Raw genomic sequence first — 15,504 nt, 5'->3', positions numbered from 1 at the left:
AGTGTGACTTGCTGAGTGGCTTTGCGTTCCGCCCTTGCGGTAGTCGCAGGCGCTCAGTGCGTCACATTTTGCGTGTCCGAACCGTCGCAGACCATTGTCGGTGACGGGAAGCGCTAGGTAGCGTTTGCGAACGCATTTCGGCCCACGCGCGTAAACCATTGTTCGACGCGGCGTGTAACCCGCCTTCCTCGCCATCGGGAACCGCGGGCGCCGAGTGTACTCCGTGTGTTTGTGTGCATTCTGGTACATGTTGGCCATTGGTGATCAATAAACGCCTTAACTGTCCTGGACGCCGTGTGTTCCTGGGAGAGCGCCCATGCGTACGGCCAGAGCCGTCCAGGTCTTTCGGCTCGGTGCTCGAACCTGCGGTGGGTCTATCGCCGTGCGCCGTCGTGCCGCGTCGTGAGGCTCCACTTCTCGGGGGCCACTTGGCGACGCCGTGCGCGGAGACGTACTGTGAGCCCACAACGTGCACATTTTAGGAGCATCGCTGAACAGTCATTTTGAACCGTTCCCACATTGCAGTGCGGCAAATTCCTGTCCCGCAAGTCCCCGGTCGGGGAACCATCGTCGTAACGTCACCTCCGACCTGCAAATGGCCGCAGCCGCTGTGGAGAGGCACGAGGAGGTCCCCACCACGGGCTCTGGCGCGAGTGGACCAGCATCTCATAATAACAGCAACTCTGTGCCTGGGTGAGCTTTTGCTGTGTGCTCTGTTCACTCGTCTGGCACAGCCGGGCTTTCTTTGCAAATGTCGCGAGTTTCCAGTTCATCGTACTGACCTTTCAGGCCTTTTATGTATTTTCAGGTGCTTGCTGTACTAACAGTTATTAAATAGGGGCCAGAATATAACAATTCCATTGCAATGCTTTTTATTTTCACGCTCTGTCAGTTATCCGAATGCTGCTCTACGTTATTTTGCCACCAGGATCGGCCAGTCGGGAGCACTGAAGGATAAGAAAAAAATGTGATCGAGTGAAACAAATTGTTACATCCTAAACCTAGATTACAAGGGATATCCATCGATTAGGCAGAATTTGAGAAGGCAGAGTAAATCAATGTAAGCCTCCTAAATCTCTAATGGCCAGTTGTGATAACAAGTGCAGCAGTGGCCTTTTTCTTTGTAATGTCACATATAGCCTTGCACATTGTGTTGCTTTCCACTGCTTTTTTGTTAAAGGAATTATAGTAAAAGTACTATAGGAATCATAGCTTCAAATGTAAAATTGATTGCATATTTTTTGCATTTTGTTTGTTTAAATACTAACATACTTTTGTTGACAACATATAGTGAAGCTGGCAGGAGGTGCAGTTTTTTTTTCTTTTCTTTCCATTCACCAGAGACTCGCTATCACTGCAGGGCTACTGAAGTTTTTCAATTAAGCTCCTCCTATTGTTCACGCAAGCTGGCCATCTTTCGTCAGCCTGCGTTTATTCCAGGAGGTAAATCAAGTTTAGCTACCTAAAAGTCTGGTTCAACACTGTTGTTGCTCCAGAAACTCGAGGTGGCAACAAAAATGAAGATTACAAGTACGCATGCACAAATATCAAAGCTTTGTGGTGCAATATGAAAAGGATTGATCGAGGTTTTTTTTGTTGTAATATTGTTCCTTGGTATGACAGCATGTTCCCAGCTTCAATTTGCATGATGTGTTCAGGATATTTGAATGCTTTATGTGATTCTCTGTGTGCTGTGTTGCAGGAAACATAAATGGGAGCAATTGTGTCAACGGTGACATCTTGTAGTGTGTTCAGCCACGTTGCGTTAATGCTGTTTTGGTGCTATAGCACAACGCTTTTTGCAGGGAAATGGAGAGCCAAACGTAATCGGTGACTGAAATAAAAGTTATGCACGCCTTGGTTCGAACAAAGCACCTCAAGATTTTGCCATATCACAGCTGTTTGTTTCCATGTACGGTCACTTTTGATGCGAGCTGCAACATGGTATCCCTGGTCAACGGGACTCCAAAACTGCAAGGTGGCGCTGAAGTACGAAAAAGTTGGTTTAATAAATACTAGTCATCGAAACATTGTTCTGCAATTTTTCATATGTCCTGTGCAGCAACACTGGGGACGAGTTACAACAAATGATTGAGGACCGTAACAGAGAGACTGTAAGAGCGGGGTTGAAGATAAGCATGCAGAAGACAAAGGTAATGATCAGCAGCCATACAAGGGAACAAGAGCTCAGGATCGTCAGTCAGCCTCTATAGTCTGTGAAGGAGTACGTTTACCTAGGTCAATTACTCACAGAAGGGTCATGAGAAGTAAATTTACAGAAGAATAAAAAGAGGTGGGAGTGCATACGGCAAACATAGTCATATCCTGACTGGAAGCATACCATTATCATTAAAAAGAAAGGTGTACAATCAGTGCATTCTACCGGAGCTAAAATATGGGGCAGAAATTCGGAGACTGACAAAAGAAGCTCGAAAACAAGTTAAGGACCGTGCAAAAAGGGATGGAACGAAGAATGTTAGGCGTAACAATTAGAGAGTGGAAGAGAGCGGTGTGGATCAGAGACCAAACGGGGATAGCCGATATTCTAACTGACACTAAGAGAAAAGAAATGCAGCTGGCAAGGTCATGTAATGCGTAGGTTACATAGCCAGTGGACCACTAGGGTTACAGAATGGGTGCCAAGAGAAGGGAAGCGCAGTCTAGGGTGGCAGAAGACTTTGTGGGGGTGATGAAATTAATAAATTCGCCGGCGCTAGTTGGAATTGGCTGGCACAGGACAGGGGTAATTAGAGATCGCAGTGAGACGCTTTCGTCCTGTAGTGGACATAAGATTGGCTGATGATGTGGTGGTGGTGGTGGTGGCCCCGTATAGTCTTGGAGCACCTTGTTGCAGCTCATATTGAACGTGACTGTACGCTTGAAACGAGCAACTCTTTGACTGTGATGTGGAATCACGAAATTATGCGACTGCGTCTGCTATCTCAAATGCTTTTCACTGGTGCTCTGAACCTTAACATATGACATACGGAAATGGTCATGCAAAGACTGGTGCACTGTATGCATAGACCAAACGTTTTTCTCCTCCTAAAGTAAGAAGATGCCCTCTTATGTTTGGGTCCTTGTGCGAATAGCGTTCCTTGGTGGCCTCCTCTTCCAGGAGTGGGCCAGACGGGGACCAGAAGCCGCCCTACTCGTATGCCCAGCTGATTGTGCAGGCCATCTCGTCGGCACAGGACAAGCAGCTGACGCTAAGCGGCATTTACTCATACATCACCAAGAACTACCCCTACTACCGGACGGCCGACAAAGGATGGCAGGTCAGTGTGACCACTTTTCCCTTCTCGCTCTTTTGATTGAAAGGTGTCCTAAACTGCATTTGTTTTGAGATGCTTCCTTAAAGGGGAGCTGTAATGTGCCACTTAAGAGGAAGCGTTATCTTGTGGGGCTCCCATTTAAATATATGGAACTGTAAAAATATTTTTTCTCAACGATACTGCACTGATTTTAGTGAGGTTCATGGCATGTACGGGAAAAGTTTACAAATTCGTGACTCTAAAAAGTGGATTTCTTCATTTAGGCCATATATTTATTTTCCCACAAGTTTGTTGAAAATTATAAAATTCAGAGAAAGAAACCTTAAGTATCAATTTTTACAACTTGGCGATGAAAAACAATAATAATTCTGTAAACTGCCACTATTAAGACGTTCAAAGCAGACAAATTTGATGTGTTATGCGCTGCCCTGAAATGTAGCGCCAATAGGACCTTTGCATAGCCCCCGTAAACATCATAACAATTTCACATAAACTGTAAATTCATATAGTATCAAGTTTGCCCACTGGAGATAATGTGATGTCTGTTGGCCCAGAGTTACGTACTTGAAAACTTTGTGCTTCAATTTCTTTGAAACTGGCCTGTATTTTTGAAAATTTTTGTCAGAAATTCCATACCCCAAATTGAAATTTTTGTTCCGAGGGTCAATAGAATGTGACGCTTTCTCTCTCAAATGCAACAAATATCATTCAAATTGATCCAGAAGTTGTCTCATAAGAGCATTTCTGCGTTGCGTGTATCTGATTAGGGAAAGTTGACGTGGGCTCTAGTTGAAGCTCTATCTTTAGTACATGTGAGATTTTCTTTAAAACTATTGCTGAGCTTCAGGCATTGTTAGAAGCAGGGTTCTGTTCCTTCATTCCTCACCCTTACCTGAGGGGATGGAATTACATTAGTACAAAAGCAATTGATCATTGGCCTGTAAAGTTTGAATCACTTTTTAATATTCCATGGGCGGTACCATAACAAAAAAGATTCAGTGGCGATTTAGTGGTAAATGCGAGAGAAATGTGTCAGCATTGCGTTGCCCCTCCTTGGGGTCCTGGATCCACGATTTGAACTGCGTCCACCACATTGCAAAGCATTGTTGAGGAGCTCACTCAGCGCTCATCCAGCCTTTTTGGAGAGCGAAGTGCTGAACAGACCGGTATCAGTTGCACTACAAGCACGCACGCATGCATGCACTCTTTTAAGCTTGTTCATCCCCCCTCTACGTCTACCACATTGACTGGCTTCCCACGCTTCGGACACGCTTTTTCCACGTAGACATTCCTAATGCTCACGCATTAATACTTAAAAATAGGGTGGCCTTTACTACACAAGAATGTGGTATGAGAGCATGGCCAACAGTGGCTGTGAATATGCCACCATAAATCGAGCACACAACACGAGAGCACACTTCTCCCAAATAACGCTTTGGCAGGTGGCAGGTGTTGCACCTTGATGGTTCACGAGTCGAGACGAAAGGAAAGCCAATGACTTTTTTCAGTGGTCAAAAGAAAGGTTTAGAAAAAATTCAACTTGCCGTTTATTGGCCGTTTCGCTTGCACCAGTGTATGCACTGTGATGCGGAGCGCACGCAGCTGCTCAGCAGGGATGCTGATTTTGTGTGCACGCCCAATTCTCATGCAGACAGCAGGAGCCAGAGTGCTTCACTGGCATCGACAGAGCCGATGGCATCAACAGCTGTTAGCCCGACAGTCCAGATTTTCTGCAATTGTTCTCTTACTTGTAACACCATAGTGGAGTCTGAATCTCTCTATTATGAGCACTGTCGTGAAGCATACTTTATTTTCTCGAAACCTAAGCACTCTCTTTGTCATCACCTGCATCTGTGAGCCAGTAGTAGTCGTATACTTGTGCACTGCCTGATGTTGGCAAATGGGCTGGTCGTCTCTAAGTGCTTGGCAATGTCAAACAATTACGACAACAGACATCATGACTTCAGCTGGGTTAAAGAGCTCGCAATAGCTACAGCTCTAAGACGGAGGGTGCCTATAGATTTGAGATGTGGTGTGTTACGCTGAATGGCCGTTTGTCATGTATCGGCGCATTCGGGAAATGGCACCATGCGCTGCAGTATTCACTTGTCTTTCATATTTCTTCCATTGTCTCGCACAGAACTCAATCCGGCACAACCTGAGCCTGAACCGGTACTTCGTCAAGGTTCCCCGGTCGCAGGAAGAGCCGGGAAAGGGTTCCTTCTGGCGCATTGACCCCCAATCGGAAGGCAAGCTGGTCGAGCAGGCCTTCCGTAGGCGGCGGCAACGGGGCCTGCCCTGTTTCCGGACGCCCTACTCTTCCTCCAGGTTGGTTTCGACAACGAGTCTCGACTTCCATAACATGGCTTTCTAAACTTCAGCAGAAAAAAAGTTGCGCTTAGAAATTGAAACCTGGGCTCTCCAGGACTCTACTTGTGACTCGCAGCCAGCTGCTCAGTTAGACAGTTACTGCCTGCGGCAATGATATATGGAGTGTTGTGTGTGCTAGGTTTTGAAGAATTAACCATCTTCCATGATGCGATTCTGCCGTTCTTGAAAACTAGACCGGTGCTTGGCAGGCAGCCAGTTTCTGAGGTCTGAAACTCGCCCGTGTTTTGCTGCAGCGCTTGAGCAACATGGGGAACTCTTTATGTGGCTTTCTTGAGTACATGTTATTGATAAAAGGGATTCCCAAACTTTCTCAGTGGCTTGATATCTTTTATCGTTATTCCGTATAAAAATTTCATTGTGATTCGCAGCCAGCTTTGAGTCACGATAGGCTCTTCTCGTTTGCACAACCTCAAGAGTCTCTCGATTCTCCCACAGGTCAGCGCCGGCGTCGCCAAGCCACGGTGCACACAGCGGCCTGGCGACGCCGGACTCACTGTCACGGGAGCCCAGCCCCGTGCCGGAGGGCTTGGCCCCCGAGGGGGCGCCGAGCTCCCCACTGCAGCCGCCGGTCTCCATGATGGCCATCCCCCCCGGCCTTGCGCCCCCGCAAGCCTCGTACCTGGCGCGCGAGATTAAGGCCAGCCAGTCAGCCCCAGGCTCACCAGGTGACTTATCAGAATCTTTTTTTTTATGCGAAGCATACTAGCCGCACAACCACGCTCTTCCTTGCTGCGCCGCGCGCGGCCGCGTAGCTACCATATGACGTCATAACAGCTGCAAAAGTGGAGGCTCAACTCGTGCACTCGCTTGCGGCCGCGTAGCTACATAGCCGGGTCTCAGCTCGTGCGCTCGCCTGCATGAGTTGTTTCTTCGTCTAGCCGAACCAAATATAGCCAAGCAACAGCAGTTCACCAGGCTAAACAGTGGTTCAACAACTAAAATAAAGGCTAGTATGCTTCGCATCCTGGGCTTATCCTTAGCTAAGCCACAGCCATTTTTTTGTTCAGTTTGCTAAGGTGTAATACATAAATGAAGATACGGAAGGAGGCATCTGTACACGCAACAACAGAATTTCAAATATACTTAGTGGAACTCTAGTCTAATGGAGTTGCAAGCATGGAGGTTCAGCCAGCCTGGGTGTGATGGTTGGTTGGTACATTTGCCTGAGCTTCATCCTTGTGGCTTTAAACAGCTTTGTGACTTTGCTACCGATCAATTTCAACGAAACATTGCGATACAAACGCTGCATTTCGCTGCGATCGTGCATGTGCCTTATACAGGACAATGAGACCCTGTGTTACTGTCTTCTGCGTTTAGGAAAATAGGATTGCTTCAAAATTTTGGCCCCTAAAGACAGCCAACGATACTAAACAAAGCCACAAGCACGAAGATCACACAACTCCGTGTATACCACTAACCATCATTCCTGCGGTAGCTGAGCAATTGAAGCGTCAGTTTCCTCTGGTAATTCTGTACCAGGGAACTCTCCAGCAACGTGGTAGTAGACTAAACGAATAACGTTATTAAGCAGGAGGGTAGGGGGACAAAAAAAAAAACCGCAGTGCCCATCATAACAAATGATTCTGTGTAACTCCTATAAGATTATAATTTAAGTTGACAAAATCCAAAATAACTAGTATTCTGCAGAGGAATTATGCAAAAATGAGTGAACAATGTAGTTGTATTTTGAGAGCGAGCAAAAGAAGGGGGTTGAACTTTAGTTACCTATTAAGAAAAAGGATACAGTCTAACCTGTTTTTTAATGAACTCGATAGTTCTCCAAAAAGTGATCAGTTCTTTTAATATATGGACTCGCTCTTGGAAACAAGCAAAATTTGACGTCACTTTAGCCTGCATCGGCATTTACGATTCGACAGCACTTCAGTTTCAAACTAGAATTATTCAGTACCTTAATTTTTTTCGTCCCGACACTTTTCTCCACCTAACTGCAAGTTCTGTTAAAAAATGTCGTCTAAAGAAGAGAAGGACAAGGCGTAGCTCCTTGGTTCTGATCATCTGCCATTTCTAAACTACAAGCACAGGCGCCAGCATTTTTTTCTTTGAGATCTTGTGATATACGTTACTATCAGCAGGACACAATTGGATTCTGCATAAGATAGCAAAGTGTCCTAGTTAGCTGGAAGTGGCAACTACCGTTGCATGCTGGTATTTCACAAATGTCTTGGTCGTAATGGCTGCAACATCGGCCACACGTGTGCTGAGAGTCACGAAGTTAAGTTTTTTCTTTACAATCTTTTCTCGGGTTTTTCACGATGTCGGCAGTCGAATCTTCATCGCGGTCGAACTAGAGCAGGGGGCCGCTCTACCGCGCGGTTCCATGCTTTTGCGTATGCCCTCCTTTTACAGCAACCAGGTTTTAAATTTTAGTTGTAACAGCGCGGTGCTTTTGAACATTTTCGCTATATCTGTGCACAGTTCAATAGGTAGGTTCAGGAGAATAGTAAATGCCGTGACATGTGGTCGTTACAACAGATAGATCATTCTATCTGGGATTGTTATAAGTGGATCCGACTTTACTTCCTTTCTGACACAGCAAGGCTATTATTCTCTGCCCACATTGCAAATTGTGGCATTTATAGTGCAGTATGGAGTTGAAAACCCATTTGCAAAGTTGCAAAGCCACTTGAAGCCAAAATAACGAAAGTTTAGGCAAGTCAAAGATGCAAAAGCGCTTGTGTGCTTGGGTTTAGGTGCGCGCTAAGAAAACCCCAGGTACTGAAATTTAATCTGAAGCACCATGTTACCGCATGCCTTATAATGAGATTGTGGTTTGGGCATGTTAAAGCCCAGAATTTAATTCTTTGTTTGAGTGTACGTTTCACACTCTCTTTCCCCCCCTCTCTCTCCTCCAGGTGGTGCCCACCAGTTGGGTGGGTCCCCTCTTATGCCCGCGTTCACCAACAGCAAACCCAAGGTGCTGGTGGCCCACCAACCCTCAGTGGTCTCGAACGGTGTCCTCAAAAGCAACGGGATGCGCAGCGACTCACCGCGGCTCGACCAAGGTGTGCCTCACTGTTGGCGACCGTAAAGTAATTGCCCTACGTGTAGGGTTGTTTCATTTTCCCATAGCATTCTTGCTGCTTGTGGTGAAGCCGTAGGGGCGTCCGGTAATCTTCAGACGAAATGTATGGTGCCGTAGCCTGTAGTTGTTCGAAAACCGTGGAATTAGGCCCTGGGAAGCATTTTCATAGTTGGGCATGCAAAATCAGTGTTGGCAATGAGCCAGAACAAGCAGGAGCATATTATTACTAAGCGGAAGGCCCTAGCTGGCGGTCGTTCCTCGGTGGATATATCACCTTGCCCTCGCTCCGGCTGCGCGTGATCTCGGCCACGCCCCGCTTCGCTTCCTAGGCAATGGCCTATCCCTAGCCAGCCGCCGTTCTCATCTTCCATGACGTCGATGCAGCTACAGCAGAACCTCCCGCCCCTCCTCTAGTGACGGAGCCCTCAGGTAGCCGGAACGATACTTTGAGGAGTTTGGGTCTGGGTATTGGGAGTTGAAGTGTGTTTGATGACTGCCGAGGACCAACTGGCCCTGGGCTAATTGGTTTACCCGGTGACTCAGGGAGTGGGTTGTCGACCAAGGCGTGTTTGAGGCGATCGATAGAGATAGTGTCCTGTCGGCCATTTAAGTCCGCGGTGAAATGCTTGTCGGCAGGATGTATGACACGGTATGGACCATCGTATGGGGGTTGCAGAGGTTTTCGCATGGAGTCGCGACGGACGAAGACGTAAGAGGACGTCACCAGCTCTTTGGGAATATGCAATGCAGTACAGTGCTGGTAGCGTGGTACAGGAGCACGAAGTGTTTGGAATGAAGCTCGCAGCCTGTTCATGTAGTCAGCGGGGTCAGGGCACGGCAATGAAATGGTAGGGTGCAAGAACTCCCATGGAAGGCTTAGTGGTGCTCCAAAAACCATCTCGGCAGGCGTACAGTGCAGGTCCTGCTTCAGTGCAGCCTGAAGACTCAGCACAACCAGTTGCAGTTAACCAGTGGTAACCAGCTCAAGCGTTAGGTGGGGTGACACTGACCTCTGCTTTAGTATCCACCAGAAAACGCAGGCGTGTGGTTTTGTCAGTCACAAAGAATAAGTGGCGGACTTTAACACTCGCACCACTCATCGCTTCTAGTGGTGCTGAGGGGAGTTTTCCTGAAAACTACAGGGTCCCTGGCACTTTTGTGGTGCTTGACGAACGTAGTAGGCACAGGCACGGCATCTGTGGCGGCGGCGGCGTCCTCGTCAAATGTCGCAGCGGTGTTGGCACTAGGCAAAGCCTCCTCGATGGCGTCATCCAGCGACACTTCGCCGCAGATCGCAACGTTGTCGTCGGCCTCCACATACTTTGCGAAATTCGTGGTGAGGTTTAAGCCCTCGAAATCGTCGTCGGCGAAGCCTGCATCAGCCTCGAGCGGCATCGAGGTTGTTGCGTCCCCAGCAGAGTAGGCAATTTCTCGCTTAAGGGGGGAGGCGGGAATCAGAATTAACTTTTTTGTTTCTTGACAGAAAGGGCTGAAATTTGGCACACACACTGCACATTGCAATAAAGAGACAAATCTAAAATTTCATTAGGATATCTTAATTAGTTTTTGTTTTATAAGAATTTATAAGTTCCTTGCTTGTGGAAAGCCTGGCACAGTAACGAAACATGATAGGGAGCTGGGAATACTTTGCATGTTTGCCCAGATGTCTAATCTACATCAAGACAGTGTTCGATTTTTTTTTTAGTGCATTAATAATTTTTTGCTCAACATAACATGCACATGACTGTGCTTCACTGCATGGAGCCATGTAGTAATTGTGAAATAATTAAATAATGGAAAGATAGAGAAACATTTCAAGACTGTCTTTAAGTAAAGCACAGCTTGTGGATCACAGCAAAACAAACTGGGCCAAAATCGGTCCAGCCATTGTTGTGCTACGCTTTCCACGAGCGAGGTGATTGACAAAAAAAATGCAATTGAGAAAACTGGCTGCAAAGTTTTAAAAGCACTGCAAATTTATTAAGAAGCACCAGGGCTGTAATATTTTGAATCATTGCTGTCAGGCATCTTCTTACACCTTTGCCTCATTGTTTGGTGGGCTTTGGATGCCTTCTTCAGGCGTTATTTATCCTTTTCTTGCGCCGTCTGGAGTAGTGCATGACCACCATTTTCATTGCCAGACCGAGCCTGTTATCACAGTGTACACCCACAGAACGCTGTTGGCATCTTGGACACAAAGTTTTAGCGATCAAAGAGTTCATCGCGGAAACAAGCATAATAATGAACTCAGTCACAAGGGGCCGAAATTTGTTCTTGGCATTGCTGCTTCCGCTCAGTCGCGGACACTGCGCGAAGGGAGTCGCGAACGCTGCATGCCTGCGCTTCTGCAGTCACCGCTGACACAAAACGCGGCTCGAGGCGCGTCTGAATAGTGCGACGATTCGTCTGGTGAGCCTTGAGTCACCATACAGTATGTAGCTCGTCGACGGTTGGGGCTCACTCGCAGGCTGCGTGTCCCTGTCGCCCGACGCATCGGAAACGCACACCGTCTCTGCCGGCGATGGAGACCTTCGACCCGCGTCGCCTCCTACAACGCGGGCTCGCTTGCCGACTCGCGCGGCCGTACGCACAGGTGCGAGAGCCTCCGTTGGCACGTATTCCGGTGGCTTGGTTATCAATGTCGATCTCACAGTGCGATTGTCGGCTTCGCTGCTGGAATCTCACGGTGCAAGATAACGCGGCACGTGATCTGCGTGTTCAGTCGGGTTCTCCGCTTCCCCCGCTGGCCGCCGTCTTTCTCTCGCCGTAGGAGGCCTGCGCTTCCGCTTTGCGAAGGCATGCTTCATTTAAAAGTTCTTTCGAACGAGCGACGATCCATCGCCGACCTGGGAGCTTTCATAAATCCGAATTCTGCGAGTGTCAAACGAAGAAAGACGCCGGCGTGGTTTTCAAAGCAGACAACTGCGCTCCGCCATGGTTGCCAGCTTCCCCGCTGCTGCAGCAGCAACCAATGGCGAGACGCCTTTCAGTACGGCAACCAATCGGAGGCCCGCTTTCATCGCAGGGCCCGTGTGACCGCCTCTAGCAGACCCGCGCTTCTTTTGTGCTTGTGTGTTTGTTACAAGATGGCGACGACCGAAGAATTCAGAAACGGAATGGCGAAACTTCGAGCTTTCGAACGATACCAAGATGGCGGCGTTCGGTGGCGGGAAAGACGAGTTAGGGCTCCGCGAACTGCGATGATTTTACGCGATTTTAAGCCGTTTTCTCGCCCTACGCACCGATAAATTAATTTTTTGGGCCACTTTTAGCGCGTTTTCAGTCAAACCATTTTGATACAATGTAGATTAGGCATTGCAGATACCGAAACGCGTCGTTGCCAAAAATCGATCTTTTTGGGGATTTTCGCGATCTGATCCCCGCGTCCCCCCTTAAGGCCACGGTGCTTGAACGAGTTAGCGATTATGCTTCACGACACTGCGTTCCACGAACTGGCAACAAAATGCATGGCGTCGATCACAGTGATCTTTTTTTCCGACTCGCTGCGCTCCATAGCCGCCAGCCGACGCTGCACTAACCGCTTCCGGTACCCTTGCTTGACGCACTTAATGATGCCGGCATCCAGTAGCTGCAGCCGGCTTGTGCAGTTGGGCGGGAAAAAAAAACAACCTTTATGTTCCTCAGGCTGGACGTATCGGGTGGGTGGCACGGTGCGTTGTCCACGAAAAGCAATATTTTCCTCGCCTTAGCAGCACCTATTTTGTTATCCAGCTACTGCAAAAAATTGCTGAAGAGCGAAGACGTCATCCAGGTCTTTTTGTTGAAGTTGTAGCTGCACGGCTGTGTCTTCAAGTTCTTAAAGCACTGTGGATTTGTAAACTTTCCAACAACGAGCATGGGCAGCCTCTCGGAACCATCCTCGTTAGCACAGAATAGTGCCATCACACGCTCTTTACTACGCATGCCACCATGACAGCTGTCACCCTTAAGCCCAGACCACACGTACGCTTGCGGACGCGCGCAAGCTCGCGTTCACGCGCCCACGCATGCGCAGACGGTGCGGCATGGCTCGTATGCGTCGAAACGCGGCGTGATCTTGGGGAACAGCTCCGCTCTGTTATCAAGCGCTTCGGTTGACTCGCGTCGGCGCGCCAAAGCTACGCAGCTACGGCGTGAAACGTTCAACTCTCGGTGAAGCAGATTTTTATCGTGCAAGAAAGTGGTTCTTCTTTCCTTTTTACGCTGCCCTAATAGCTATAAAAATATTACAATTACGTTTATATAAATTGAAGCATCTTGAAACACTGTCGAAAACAAAGTACGAAGCGGTGCCTACCAAGGCGTCTGTGAGTGAGCCCAGTGAGCGCGCGGTGGATGCAAACCGCCATTACTCGCGAGGCGCGGCAGGCGCTAGGCGCGCGGACGCGAGCTTACGCGCATCCGCAAGCGTACGTGTGGTCTCGGCTTCAAACGCATGGGTTTGCTCGGGCTGCATATGGTAAAAAATACTGCTCTCATCGGCGTTGAAAACATTGCAGGGCTTGTATGCAGCAATCATCTCCGGCAGCGACACCATCCACTCGTTCACTGTTGAAACGTCCACGGAAGTGGTTTCTCCGCAAGAGCAGCTGCACACAATCCCGTTTCGTTTTTGAAAGCGATCCAGCCACCTGTTCAATGCCTGAAAGTCATCGATGCCCAGACGCAATGCCATAAGGTCCTCTTTTTCTTTTAGAATGGCGCCGTCAACATTGGTCGCAGAGCTCCGTGCTTGATGCAGCCACTTGACGAGAACCTTTTCTAACTTCTCATGCTGTCCTTCTTTTCTTGCTTTCCACTTGAGCCTGAACTTGTTGGCATTCTGCAATATCACCGCTTTGTTTGCCAGGATCGTCTTAAGCGAAGATTCGGGTATCTTAAGGTCCTGGGCAATGCTAGCTTTCGTGGCTTCATGCCGCTTTTCTGCTTCCTCGATAATACTCAGCTTATCGCCGAGCGACAGAACTGTCCGCGTTCGAGACATTGTGCGTCGCGTTGCTCCACACAACTCAAAACCTCCGCTGAACGCTGGTCGCTAGGATTACGACGAAAAACATGTGCGATAAACCTAGGCCTCTCCGCACTACCTTGTCAACGATGTGCTGCTGGGAAACTGGAAGAAGAGAAACGCTTCCCCAATGCGCCGAGAGGCGACGACGCCGAGAAGAGAGGGAGAAAGTGATTGTGGAGAAGAAAAGGCGCTATTTCGGCACAGTGGGTGTCGCGGGCGGCTGCTGGTGGGAGAGAGAGAAATTAACAATGAGACGAGGCAAGGAAGAAAGCTGCGCCGGAGCAAACCGATTGAGCGGTGTCAAGCACTCCGCATAAGGAGGGACGGAGCGAGCAAAGAGCCCTGCGGCACTTTTATTTCGTCTGCCGTTCCGTCTCGCGCTTCGCGGGGGTCGTCGTGTAACAGAGGTCAGGCGTAATATTGCATCGGATAACCGGAGTATTTAATGCATTGCTTCTATGGGGACTTCGCCAGGACTGCGCTGATCCATTGTAAAATGCGGGGAAAACCGGGGGACATATAACCGAGGTTCCACTGTACCTATATTAGCTGTAAAACATAACGCTGTAACTTTTTTTTTTTTAGTACTCAATATTGTGCGAACGTAAATTGCACATTATATTTTAAACCAATCATCATAGCAGCAATCTCTTGCATTGCATCCCGTCTATGGAGTACACAAAATTGCCGCATTGAGGCTGTGCCATTGCTGCCACTCAACAAGCTTTCCCTAGTGCATTGCAGGATCCTATTAAGAGTTTGAATTACCGTACATACTCGCATAATGATCACTCTCGCATAATGATCGCACCTCTGAATTTTGTCGTCAATATTCTATTTTTAAAAATTTCCTGTGTAATGATTGCACCCCGAACTTGCCGCAGCAATATGTCATGTGCCAAGTCTAGCTAATAATGATCGCGGTTACCATCTGTCAAATGCTACGCGAACGACTCTTCAAGACAAACCAAGCGGTCTGCACACACCAAACATTCTTAAGCAGATGCCCCATTTCATTCTTTTCATCACTTCTTCTTCTATGACAAAAAAAGCTACAACCAAGCTTGCTTTTATGTGTAGGCTTTAAAATGGTTGTGGTCAACAACAACAAAAAAGGCGCCTTTCGATTCTTCTTGTCTGCACTCGTGGGCACGCAACAAAACGCAAGTGGCAGCGATAGCGTAGATACGTTAGAAGTGTACCCTATTCATACGTCGACGCTTGTAACACAGCTAGAATATTCGCCCACCCTTAGTGGAAACATGCCATATTAGGATAGTAGTGAAGACTAATGCCGCAGTTTCCGCAGCATGCCCATCATGTATTTGTATGTCACTGGCAGCTAAGCGCGCCCATCTGTTTCTGTTCCCTCAAAGTGGACATGGCTACGTTATTGCCGCAAACTTGCCGATATTAACTATATTATTCATTATTAATACGGAAGAAGCTGTTTTAATGCACGTAGTGTACTCGCGAGAAGAAAAAAAAATCGCATTCAGCTTGCTCCGCCGGCCGCCATTGTTGTTTTGGTGTCCCCCTCCCGCTACATACGTTGGCAGCCACCTATTTGTTGACCTGTTGTCATCCCGCAGCAAACGTGGGATGAAAAAGGGAATTCTTCTTTTTTGCGGGAAATTTAACCCACATAATGATCGCACCCCTGAATTTGCATCAATTTTTTTTAAACAAGAAAGTGCTATCATTATGCAAGTAAATACGGTAACTGAAATTTTGACTATAGGTGCAGCCTCATCGGCCACACTGTGTTGTAGATTATGTATGCA

General features: G+C 47.9%; 1 protein-coding gene across 1 annotated transcript in view; it reads left to right on the top strand.

The window, feature by feature from the left end:
* The window catches only part of FoxK (forkhead box K), a 73,666-nt gene that overhangs the window by 53,559 nt on the left and 4,603 nt on the right, over nt 1–15,504 (top strand). The window contains exons 3-7 of the mRNA XM_065442436.2: nt 526–693; nt 3,119–3,278; nt 5,416–5,603; nt 6,102–6,331; nt 8,540–8,689. Coding sequence (XP_065298508.1) covers nt 526–693; nt 3,119–3,278; nt 5,416–5,603; nt 6,102–6,331; nt 8,540–8,689 — 896 coding nt within the window. The remainder of the gene's footprint in view (nt 1–525; nt 694–3,118; nt 3,279–5,415; nt 5,604–6,101; nt 6,332–8,539; nt 8,690–15,504) is intronic.

This window comes from Dermacentor albipictus, chromosome 8 (genome assembly GCF_038994185.2).
Source record: "Dermacentor albipictus isolate Rhodes 1998 colony chromosome 8, USDA_Dalb.pri_finalv2, whole genome shotgun sequence".
Classification (NCBI taxonomy): Eukaryota; Metazoa; Arthropoda; class Arachnida; order Ixodida; family Ixodidae; genus Dermacentor; species Dermacentor albipictus.
This window is presented reverse-complemented; position numbering and strand designations above follow the sequence as displayed.